Source organism: Muntiacus reevesi, chromosome 20 (assembly GCF_963930625.1).
Source record: "Muntiacus reevesi chromosome 20, mMunRee1.1, whole genome shotgun sequence".
NCBI lineage: Eukaryota > Metazoa > Chordata > Mammalia > Artiodactyla > Cervidae > Muntiacus > Muntiacus reevesi.
Genome location: NC_089268.1, coordinates 6034829 through 6047651, shown reverse-complemented (window position 1 = coordinate 6047651; position 12823 = coordinate 6034829). Strand labels below are relative to the sequence as shown.

At 44.4% G+C, this 12823-nt stretch overlaps 1 protein-coding gene across 15 annotated transcripts in view; it reads right to left on the bottom strand.

The window, feature by feature from the left end:
• Nucleotides 1–12823, bottom strand: part of DST (dystonin) — a 516002-nt gene that overhangs the window by 13596 nt on the left and 489583 nt on the right. For all 15 annotated transcript variants that reach the window (XM_065912746.1, XM_065912748.1, XM_065912745.1 and 12 more), the window contains 7 exons: nucleotides 11577–11771; nucleotides 10995–11123; nucleotides 6015–6158; nucleotides 5147–5335; nucleotides 3681–3810; nucleotides 1906–2069; nucleotides 605–767 (listed from right to left, as the gene is read on the bottom strand). In XM_065912746.1, the coding sequence (XP_065768818.1) occupies nucleotides 605–767; nucleotides 1906–2069; nucleotides 3681–3810; nucleotides 5147–5335; nucleotides 6015–6158; nucleotides 10995–11123; nucleotides 11577–11771 (1114 nt within the window). The remainder of the gene's footprint in view (nucleotides 1–604; nucleotides 768–1905; nucleotides 2070–3680; nucleotides 3811–5146; nucleotides 5336–6014; nucleotides 6159–10994; nucleotides 11124–11576; nucleotides 11772–12823) is intronic.

Genomic DNA, 12823 nt, shown 5'->3' with positions numbered 1-12823 from the left:
ATGTGGCCTAAATTTACCCTTATTTACTATTTGAATCTTATTTAGTGGCTATTTCTCTAGGCTAAAAACTATTTAAGATTAGCAAATTTCATATGGTTCAAGTACCACTTATGGAATAATTTATGTGAAATTTACTTTGAGAATGGTTTCTGGTAACCTCTGCCAGAGAAATCACAAACACAGGATCAAACTAATCTATCAACGAAGGGGGCACATACTTTTAAGAATTTTTATAGCCTTGTAATTTCCTACTAATGACAATATTAGATTAGAATGTGAACAACAAAAAAGAGGGACTGCCCTGCATTTACTGACTGCCCATTTTATGCCAGGCAATACAGTCTAAGAATTAAGAATTATTAACCTGATTACCCACTGCCAGATTATCTGTGGTTGACACAATTAGTAAGTGTGCCTGCCTCCAAAGCCATACATTTTAACCAAGAACAGTTTTTTTTGTTTGTTTTTTTGAGGGCAATGATTTCAAAGCCAAATTTAAAGGTGATGCTTTATTAGTAACACAAGATTCCTGGCTCCAAAACTTAAACTGTGCTCATTTTCTTAAAAAACTACATTTATTCTGGCTACCTCACTTGGGACTTACTTGAGGAAAGGATTCCGTCAATAAACTCTTGTCGGGTTATTTTCCCATCCTGATCTTTATCGATCCTCCTGAAAAAGTCCATCACTCGAGATTTCTTGTGGTTCATCCAGCGCATGTACTTTTTGCGCCAGACATCAAAGTCAAAGTTGGCAAATTCTCTAAGCTGAAAAGGGCAATAGGCATTTTGCTGAGTGACTACTGTGCTCAAATTACATCTTATACAACATGAGTGTGATTCTTAATGATCCTCTAGACAACGAAAATTTTATATGATATTAACATTATTTTTAATGGTCCTCTAGAAAAAAAATTGTATCTTATAGAATATGAATTGCCATTATTTTTAATGATCCTCTAGATTCAAGGGTCCCCAGTCTCTGGGATCTACTGCTTGATGAGCTAAGGTAGAACTTATGCAATAATAATAGAAATCAAGAGCACAATAAATGTAACGTGCTTGAATCATTCTGAAACCAATCTCCACCCCAGTCTGTGGAAAAACTCTCTTCCACGAAATTGATCCCTGGTGCCAAAAAGGTTGGAGACTGCTGCTCTAGATAACAAAAATTTTATCTGATACAACATGATTAGCGCTATTTTTAATGATCATCTAGACAACACACACACAGTGTTCTTTCCAAGAGAGACATCATCTTGTAAAGGGGGCCTCAATGCTTATCCTATAAAGTTTATTTTCATTACTGCCACTGTTCTGTTCTTTACTTAATAGAAGGAACAAAACTCAAAATGTCAAATGAAAATTTTTTGGTAACAGCAAAGGCACAAAGGTGCTATGACCCATGAGGACATAGCTCTGTGCCCCTGGGGAGCAGGCCCAGCTCAGCACGACCCATTTAACTCCTTGAGCTCTCCGCCGCCAGGCGCTCTCAACTCCCACCTTTTAAACATTCACCAACTCCAGAATCTGAAACTCTAAGAGCCTCAGATCAGAGTATGTATAATTAAAAGATTTGCATTATAAATGATTACAGTTGCTAGGTGATGCCACTAACAAACATGTCAAACCAGACCTTCTCCTAAGACGGCACCTTCTTATTATGTTACAATGTATCTGTTTTTTACTTTGATCCCTTAAATCCAAAGCCCATCTATCAGGGGTTTGTTCTCCATAAAAACATTCATACTTGCAGCATTAATTTTAGAAATGTTAATAAAATATGCACTCTGACATGAACAGTTTATCGATTACCAGAAATGTTGAAAAAAAATCAAGACTTTGGCAATGTGTTCTGGTGAATGTGGGCAAATGACACTATGGTGGCGAACCCGAGTCTCCTCACCTCCTCCAGCCTGTCCAAGGCGTCGTTAAGCTTCCTCCTCCTTTCTAAGGCAAGAAGCCAGACTTGCTGCCACTTGCTCACCAGTAAGTTGACCCTGGGATTTTTGGTTTCAATTTGCGTCTGTGATCCAGAGGGATAGAAGCTTGGGGCTGGGAGGCGTTTACCTGTTAAAACACAACTTGATTAGGATGGCGAAGTCTCCAGGGGTTTGGAAGGCGTTAAGGTCTGACCTCTCCTGCTCCTCCTTCAGAGTGAACCAACTTCACTGCTGACTGTGATGAGTAGAAACTCTGATGGAGGTGAAGTGCAGTATCAGGGTCCAAGTGCGTTTTACTTAACAGGGATCACAGAGTGTTCAGAGACGGAGGCGTTTTAATGTATCTTGACAGGAGCCCTGAGGTACTGGAACGCTCTCTCAATACACTGGCGCTTCAAACACTTTTCAACCTGAATTCTGGGCCACTTGAGGGACAAAGAAGCACCCTGCCTTCTTCCTCCTGGTGACCTCCTCAGGGCACTGCCGTCTGTGACTCAGCTCCAGAAGCCTGGCTGTCTAAGCGGCTGAGCCTACGATGACGGCAGGTGCGGGCAGGTGGTACCGGGGCGCCGCAGTCAGAGTGAGACCCCCGCAGACCCCAAACCGACCACCAGGTGTGAGACAGCCCGATTCCTCCAGGCCCCTTTCCTGCAGAGACAGCCCCCTGAACACTATCTCACGTCCAACTTACCACCCTCCTCAAGCTTCCTCCTTCTTTCTATCGTTTACAGGCTTCCATAATGTCACAGTTTCCTCATCTAACTAAATCTCAGCGTGAGCTGGAAAAACACATCACTGGCCTCAGCTTCTACATAGGAAGGCAGTGTCCAGGCTGAGATTTGCCTAGATTTCCTAACCCCCACGGGGCTGTACAGAGATATCAATAGCTACTATTTAATGAGCATTTAACAACAGTCCAGGAAAGGAAGTACGCTGAACACTTCACACATAGTAGTTAAACTAAATCCTCACCACAGTCCAAGGAGGCTACAATCCTCCCCTTTTACAGATGAGAAAAGTGAGGTTCAGAAAGCGTTTAGGTAACAGGTCCAAGGCTGCATGATCCAGCTGGTGGGGCGGGGAGGGGGGTGGACCACACAACAACCGAGCACTCTGCGGGCGGAGTCCATAACCACTTTCTTACCATGGCAGACCCCAAACCATTTTTTCTTTCTGTTTTACTAAGATACTGCTCAGAAAATCACAAATTGGTATAAATTGTGCTTCTTCTAAATCTTTATCCAAGCTATTATTGAATTTAATGTCATTTTTTGGGGTCAAGACAGGCTGGGAAGCCAGTAAATAGAGCCTGAAGTCATATGACCATGAGCAAAATCAATCAGATTACTGGTTACTAGTGAACAGTTAGGTCACGGTCATTCCTATTCCTATTCCACTCCTCTTGAAGGTTATTTACATATTAGAAGCAGAATGAGTCATTTCAAAGGAGTTGATGATTTCTGTTCTTGTTGCAAATCTTTCTAATTTCTTCTGGCTAATCTTAAAGATACATTTCAAGCAAATAAGGTTACATACAGAGACCTGGATTTACCTTTTTCTTTATTTTTAAATAGTTGCTATAATACTTAGCCCATGTTTTCTTTCAAGAAAACCTTTTGCTATTGAGAGCTCATGTAGAATCACCTATGCCTCCAAAATGTCAAACCGTAACTCAAAATAAAAGGAAGTTAACTTTCGTGTATCGGCATCCTTGTTTTAAGGAAATGGCCCCGCTTACGTCCTGCGCGTCCCTTGTCCAGAACCGGGATGTGGGACTGCAAGGAGGAGGGGTCTGCCGCCCTCCGCTTGTAGGTCTTGGTGACTCTGTCCACGTCGGGCTGCTTCCTGGTCATCTCCTCCATGAAGGTCTGAAAGAAAGCAGTGACACCAACCAAATACAAGCCTGTCAGTGAACGCTACCTTTAGAAATGAACTAAAAAAAGAGAGAATAAAAGGACCACACTACAATTTCTGAAAAAAAGAATAAAATAGCATGTTTTACCTAGGGGGAAAAAAATCTAACCACCTTAACATACAGCATTTACTTACTTCTAAAGACTACAAAGTGTTACAGGTTAGTAAGGACAGTGTTTCAAAAGCGATTTGTTCTCGCTTGAAGACCACGCCGGGAGCAGCGGATGACGAACACACCCTGTCTGTGACCGGCCGGGACCAAGCGTCCCGCTCCCCCTGAAGAATCTCAAAGTGAGTACCTGTGTGCCCGGCAGCGAGTCAGCGGGGCTATCTAGGGACACATCTCACGGATATATCCAAAATGTTTAAGATGTCTTTGATATACAGTGACAGAAAGCATTCACATTAAATGTGGAAACATCTCAAATATCCCTAACAATAAATGGGTTCTACCAGTGAGGGCCCTCTGGGTTCAAGTTTATACTTAAAAGGTTTGGCTCTCTTGCCATTTGTCTCATCTTCTTGGGCTTATGATCATGATTGATCATGCATCCCTGTATACGAAATTGGTGGCAAAGGCAGAGACTGGTAAAAATGATGGGAAAAGGAGGAAGCAGACAAAAGTGAGAAAAGTGAAGAAGCACGTTTGCAGAATGTCCATCACCCTGGAGAACACTGATCACTTTAACACTGCAGATGCCAGAGATGCTTCAGGGCCTCACAGGCACTGAAATCTTATACCTCTATTAAAATACGATCACGCTGTTAATGGTTTAGCAAAGTAATCTGACACTCAGTGATCCCCATAAATGCACATTAAAGAAATGAATGAGCAAACAGCAGGTCAGCGTGATGCCCATCACTTCCGAACCTTTTTTGAGTGAGACCGTATGTTCCCACTGAGATGAGATGTGTCTGAAGGATTGGAGGGCTTCTTGTGAGATGCTGAGAGCAGACAGTAGAAGATGCAAACATGGACCAGTGAACAAGAAAGGTGAGATGGCTATGGGGGTGCAGGAGGGGAGGGGCGGACCTGGGGACAAAACGCAGGGAGAGCCGCCCGCCAAGGGAGCAGGGGGTGGCCGGGGGGAGAGCCCATCCGAGGGGGGTGCCCTGATGGGGCCAAGAGGAAAGAGCATCCGAAAAGGGCAGGAGACCCCAGCAAAGCGAGAGAAGCTCCAGGGCCGGGGAGGAGTCAGACACAGTGGGGAGGGGCTAAGGAAGCGAACATGAGCACACGGCCTTCTCCTGAGAAGGTCCGAGAGGGCGGGCTGGGGTGACGTCTCTTACCTGGTGCTCCGCGATGAGGGCTTTCACCTCTTCGATCTCCTGGGGGATGACCTCCTTGTCCCTGTCGCTCAGCGTGGTTTCGGCCCACTGCAGCCAGGCCAGCAGGGCTTCCAGCAGCTCCTGCTTTGCGATGAGCCCGGCCAGGGCGCCGGCCAATCTCTGCTGGTGCTGCTTGGCCCAGGCCAGCACCTGATGGACAAACAGACCTTGCTCCCACTCCCTTCCATCTTAGGGCATGATTTCACGGGTGTTAAATACACAAAATTTAAACGTGTATCAGGATCACCCTCGGCTAGACCCGTAACTCTTCCAGTTTTTCAAGATTCCATCAGTGGTCCCGAGACCCAGCTGGTGGAGTATACGGGAACCCTTTACAACACTGGTCGCCCTCAGAAGGGAAGAAGGCCATCAATCACCCAGGCGTCCCTTCACCTTCAAATTTAAGTTCAAACTGGCATCCCCTGAAGGATCATGCATGCCAACTCCACAGAGCGCAGGGTAGAAATAAAAATAGCTAAGATCTTAAATACAAAATGAATTCACGTGTGTGTGCAATTCTTTCTATAAGCATAGATGGCTCTGAAAAACCTATTCAGCAGATATGATGTGGAATTGGAAAGAACGTTCTACAGTGAACCAATTATTTGCCTTTTCATGTTTAAGGGACACAGCTGCATAATGCCTGTAACTTCTTCAAGAAAAGTGGGTGGCAGAGGTAGGTAATACCCAGAGGAATGGTCTCAGAAAGAATGCAAGCCTCCAGGTTCCCCCAGCCTTAAAGGCATCATCAATTGCCCAAGTGTGCACAGCCCCTCACCCTGACTCCCACAGCTCCCGCTTCCCTACGCATGGCCCATGGCACACTCACCTCCTCGAATCTGGCCCGGATGATGGTTATCCAGTGCTTGATGGTGGTGATGGAGTCAGGGTGGCAGATGGCCAGGATGGCATCCCCCATGCTGGTGGCCTTGTTGAGGGCGGCGCGCTTCTCCTCCAGTCTCTTCATGAACTCCTGCGGCAGAAACAAAGGCACGCAGGCTGAAACCAAAACTCAGGTGGCGCCCACTGGACTCTTAGAGTTAAACCAGCAAGCAAGAACTTAAATTGATTTATTCACAGCTGGAAATCATTCGCCATGAGGAACTGAGAGAGGGAAGGAACAGAAATCAGAAAAAGCATCTTCTAACCCACTCTCAAAATCTAAGTGCAGGATACTGTCTTGTGCTTTACAATTATAAAAAAAAAGAAAAAAAAAACTCCTAAATTTGCATATATTATAAGTATTATATTAACAGAGAGGGGAATTGGGACAGGGCCTAAACCAGAGACAGAAGGAATATGAATTGAAAGAAAAAATAATGTTCTAGCAAATAAGACAAGGAGGTTAGTGTTTAAAGCAGCGTTCACTGCGCCAGGAATGACAGGAATGCGTGTCCAAAAAGTGCCAAGGAAGAGAGCGGGCTGGCCGGGAACCGGGAAGGCCTGGGCTGCAGGAGAGAAGCCCTGCACCCAGGCGGGAAGCAGGCCCGTGGGGCTGCAGCAAGCGGTCTGACAGGGCCGGTCCCAAAGGCCGGTAAAGAGAGCCATCCTCAGCTTCGGCAGGATGCACAAGCCTCAACAGGTCTGGAGGCTGTCAAACCAACCTGCTTACAAGCATCTCACTTGCTTTACTTTCGGCCATCAGAACTGTACCCGTAGATTCATGGATCACAGATCTCTGAAAGTGGGGCTGAAGGATGAGAATCTTGGCCCTGAAATATGTGACATGCCTCCCGAATCCTGCACCGAATTTCAAACACCCACTGACCCCCTCTGATCTATCTGGACCCCACACCAAGAACAATTCCTGCCCTGACCAGAGTGGGAGGGGGTGGACAGCACCAGCGTGACCCACGCCCGGTGACCAGGGGGTCATCTCAAATGACAGGCGTGCATGTCTAGTGACCTTTCCTTCCTAACCTCCAGAGTGGCAGTCTGATGCCTCCTATGCTGGCGTTTTGCTCAGATAAAACAATCCATTTACATGCACGGCTACTAGATGTTAAGGTGCACAAGATCAAGAGTGTCTTATTCAATTCTGTGTCTCTGTGGCTGAATAGATGCTGGGGGAGTCAGGGCTCAGTCACTCCGCTAACATGATCTACTGTGACTTTTAGTTTATACTGGGGCACAGGTGACTCACAGTGCTGTACTAGATTCAGATGCACAGTAAAATGATTCAGTTCTATATATACACGTATCCATTCTTCTTCACATTTTCTTTCCCATAAAAGTTGCTACAGAGGACTGCGCGGAGTTCCCTGGACTGGGGGTCCTTGTTGAGCACCTCCTTTATATACAGGAGTGTGCACATGCTAACCTGAAACTCCTAATATATCCTTCCACCCACCCTTTCCCTTGGTAACCATAAACAAATGAACTTATTTACAAAACAGAAAGAGACTCACAGGCTTTAATGACCCATCAGGACCTACTTTAAAAATATTTTAATTTTCACTTAAAGGTGAAAGAAAACAAACTTTACTAGGAAGAGAGAAAACCAGAGGTTAAAAGCAGCTGTGCCTTTCCAGAGGGGAGCTGACCCGATCATGCACGTTTAACCACTCCCACACTGCAAACCGGGCCCCATGGAAGAGTGTGGACCAGGAGCGAGCCAGCCAACACAGTGTCCTGGGCTCCTCCAGGCCCATCTGAGCGCTGCTTCGGTGGCTTGTGGGAAACCTTGTCAATTTAGAAACTGGATTCTACCGAGAGGGCTCCAGTCTAAAAAATTAAGTATTCTGTTTGCCTTCTATTGGTGAATATGTGAAGGGAAACAAAGGAAATGGAAAAGAAAGAACAGTATCACTGTAAAATATTATTACATTTATAACACTGCATGTAATTGTAAGCTAACTTAAAAATATTTAAAAGGAATCTGCTGTTAAAACCACCACCCCAGCCCGGCTGCCTGCCTCCCGTGTTTCAGGGGATTCCCGGCCCGCTCTGAAAGTGGTTGACACCACACGGGGCGTCGTTCTGCAGGGCGGATATGCACCCGGGGCTTCAGGAGACACTCTGACACCCACACCCCAGCACGTCAGCGGAGCCCAGCGCAGCCGACGGTCAGCACACAGTAACGCAAAGCAGATTTTCAAAATACTGAACTGAGTCAAAAAAGGATAGCAAACGTGATGTCATCTTCCTACTTATACAGTCTAGCTTCAACTTGAAAAAGTGCATGCAGCATTTCTTTCCTCCAGATAAGGTTACACAAGTTCACATCCCTTCTATGAATAACAAGGCAATATGTCATTGCTATAGCGTAGGCAAACCGTCACTGAGAGTGTGAGTATAGTGACTAAAATAAGAAGTCACCGTACATGATCTCATCCATTCTACACTGGAATTAATGATGTGTTTCCAACAAACACAAGGTTACTCAGTGGTTACTAAAAAGGTCCTTTATAATTTACAGGAAATGCTGACATTAATACTATCATTACATTGAAATAGGCAACAGGCACATGAAAAGATATTCAAACATCACTAATTATGAGAGAAAGGCAAATTAAAACTACAACGAGGAACCACCTCACACTGTCAGAATGGCCATTATCAAAAAGTCTACAAATGACAAATGCTAGAAAGGGTGTGGGGAAAGGGAACCTTCCCACACTCTTGGGGGGAATGTAAGCTAGTAGCCACTATGGTGAACAGCATGGAAGTTCTTCAGAAACTAAAAACAGAATCACCATATGATCCAGCAATCGTACTCCTGGGAGTACATCCAGACAAAACTCTAATTCAAAAGATACACGAACCCCTGTGTTCACAGCAGCATTATTCACAATAACCGAGATAAGGAAACCACCTAGATATCCATCGACAGATGGATGGATAAAACAGATGTGGCACATATATTCAATGCAACATCACTCCGCCAGAGAAAGAATGAAACCATGCCCTCTGCAGTGACACGGATGGACCCAGAGAGGATCATGCTAAGAGAAGTCAGAGAAAGACAAATACCATACCACTTACATCTGGAACCTCAACTATGACACAAATGAACTTATTTATGAAACGGAAACAAACTCACAGACACAGAACAGACTTGTGGGTGCCAAGAGGAAAGGGGCTGGGTGAGGGATGGAGTGGGAAGTTGAGGTCAGCAGAGGCAAGCTTTTATATATATATGAGATGAAAACAGCAAGGTCCTATCGTATAGTGCAGGGAATTACATTCAGTATCCTGGGATGACCCATAATGCAAAAGAATATAAAAAAGACTGCATGTATGTGTGTGTGTAAATTATACAATGTACATATTTATATATAAAATACAACACTGTAAATCAATTACACTTCAATTAAAAAACAGAAAAAACCCTCAAGATACTTAATTTTAAGACATTTAATGAATACTATATACCAGGGAGAAAAATATAACACTATTAGCATCGCAAATTCCTGATTTTGAGAGTCAAAGGTTAAACAATAATCTGTTGAAGATCTCTCTGGACCACTCTCATAAGGGTTTTGTGAGTCCTATGTATTGTCACAAGAAAAATCTGGTCAGAATTTTATTTGGTTAATTATTTAATAGTATATCTACTTACATAAACCATTTAATCTATAATTTGCAATATGTTACTTTGCAAAATAATTTAAAGTAGCTCTTGATTAAAAACAGAATTTGCAGAGGCTTAAAAGTAAAATTCTAAGACCAGTTATTAAATTACTTGTCTTACTTACAAAGGTAAAAATTATTAATTTACAATTCTAATGGCATAATTTTATAAATGTTATCCTGCTCAGTAAGGACATTTCACCTTTGAAATGTGTATCTAAGTGCAACAAAATTTTGCTCAGGAGCCAAATAGCCTCCTAGAAAAAATGTGCTTCCTGGAGACAGAAAAACAAGAGTGACTAGCTTTATTTTTTAATTTTTTTTATATGACGTATACTTGATTTACAATGTGGTGTTAATTTCTGCTGTGCAGCAAAGTGACTCAACCACACACACATATATTTCTACATTCTTTTCCATTGTGGATTATCCCAGGATGCTGAATATGTTTCCCTGCACTGTACAACAGGACCCTGTGGTTTATCCATCCTGTAAACGTCCAATCCATCCCTCCCCAGCTCCGCCTTCTCCATGGAAACCACAAGCCTGTTCTCTATGTCCACGAGACTGTTTTGTAGGTAAGTTCATTTGTGTCATATTTTAGATTTCACACATAAGTGATATTTGTCTTTGTCTGATTTCATTGAGTATGGTAACTTCTAGGTCCATCCATGTTCCTGCATAATGGCATTATTTCCTTCTTCTTTATGGCTGAGTGACATTCCACTGTGTGTATATTTATACACATCATCTTTATCCATTCGTTTGCCAGCGGACATTTAGTTTGCTTCCATGCCCTGGCTATTGTGGACAGTGCTGCTATGAACATAGGGGTGCATGCGTCTTTTTGAATTACACTTTTATCTGGATATATGCCCAGGAGCAGGGTTTCTGGATCATATGGTGGCTCTGTTTTCAGTTTTATGAGTACCTTCACACTGTTCTCCATAGTGGCTGCACCAACTTACATTCCCATCCATGCAGTAGGAGGATCTCCTCTGAGTAACTAGTCTTAAAAGAGCCGCCTTCTATGAAGAAGGCATAATAAGACAGGCACACATCCACATGGGTAGCTGTGTGAGGACATACCAGATAAATTCTAAAAACGTACCAGATCTTGCACTACTTCTCAGAAAGGAAGATACTCACGCAGCTGGTATTTGCAATCATGAATTCATTTTCTCTATTTTGGCTGGCTTTCTCACTTATTTTTTTACTGAGCATTCACGTAACTCACTTTATGCTGGTCGATGAGAGTCCGGAGAGCATCCTCGTCGTCTGGGAGAACACCGTGGAAACGCAGCGTCTGCTCGGCTTCTGCCAGCCACTCCAGGAGAGCATGGACCACGGAGTGAAACTCCTCTGCCTAAGGGAGCACGTGTGCAGAAAGAGATTACCAAATACACTCGTTAGTAGAGTCAAGTCTTCTTCTCCTACATTTAAACTGATTCATTATATCCACAATTCCCAGGAAAAAGAGAAAGACACAGGGTGCTGCATTTTACAAATGTAGGAAAATCTGCTGGAAACGCCTGTAGGAAGGACAGTTCACCATTTTAACCATCTCATTTGAGGAGAAAGGCAGCCCATCTTAACATTTTTGCTGAAAAAAGGCTCCACCAGCAGTTTTATGGGAAGATTAGGAAACCTCACTCTGTGAGTCAGTGAAATCCTTTGAAGAGGAGACGGTAGGTGGGAGAAGGTATGGAAGGATGCTCTAAGCACTTCCTCCCTCGAGCATCCCAGCCGAGACAAGGGGGTGTGTGGTGCTTAGCGCAGAGCCTGTCGACACCGCTGGCGGGGTGAGTGCAGACTTTACCTGGCGCAGGGCAGCCTCGAGGCGGCTCTGCTTGGAGATGGACAGGGCGCACACGGTCTCCCAGCGTGTACTCAGTTCCTGCATCTGGACCCTGACCCAGGAGGAGTCGTCCTGGCTGCCCTCTATGAGCTCCCGGGCCGAGCGCTTCAGCGCCTGCACGCTGCTGGTCCTCTTCCCCAGCTCCTTCTGGAAGACCTGGGACCAAGTTTGTGAAAATGAACTTTCGATTGTCAAGCCCAAAGAGTAGTACATACTATATGAAACAGGCGTGTGCACCTAACATCATGTATGGCTCTCCAACACCTAGGGTTTAAAGACTCGGGTTTTCTGCAGAACTTCAGAAAATAAGCCAAGTCACGCCATTCCTATGAGGGCACTGTCAAGTCTGGGCTTACATCAACTTCATCAACCTTGTAATGCTTTCCTGAGTGAATGAATGTTTCTTTTTAAATGATATACTGGACTTAAACACTGGTGGCCACCCTCTTTATTTCAATCCCATGCATTAATGCATCAAATTCAGTCCTTCCCTGGCAGTCCAGTGGCTAAGACTTTGGGCTTTCACTGCAGGGGCGAGGGTTTGATCCCTGGTTGGGGAACTAAGATCCCAAAGTGCGTCACATGGTGAGGCCAAGAACCAACTCCAGAAAACAAACAGTGTCAGACTGTCTGAGATTCTTTGTGAGGTGTTCCCGCTGCTCCGGACTCCATCCCCATGTGCTGGCCACCAGACTCCTCTCCACCAGCAAACGCGCCTCAGAGGCTGACTCGAGGACAACGGCAGGGAGCCCCGCAGGGGCTGGCACGCGGCCTTTTTTCTCTCTAACAATCCTCTGTCTTATCTTTCACAGCATCCTGGACACTAACCCGTAAGGACAGATTTTAGAAGCTTGGCTCCTTACCCAGTTTTGGTGAACTCTGATTTTCCAGGGGTTAAAATGACTTCTTTGGCCACAGAATGAACCCGTTTCTGACCCTAAGAGACTGTATGCAACCACATCTTTAAAATAACCAACTTCCTTTATAAACTAAAATCAACTTATTTTTCTAAAAAGTCATCACAAACGAACACTACCAAGCACATTTTATCCCTTTGACGCTTATCTATGAGTTTCTAGTCTGATACTTGGATCATTCACAAAAGCGAGCCTGTTGAAAATAATCCAAAAACAATGTGATGAGTTCTTTGCTGACTTCACACTGACAGTGTTAAATGAGGCGCACCCGTAAACACACACACACACACA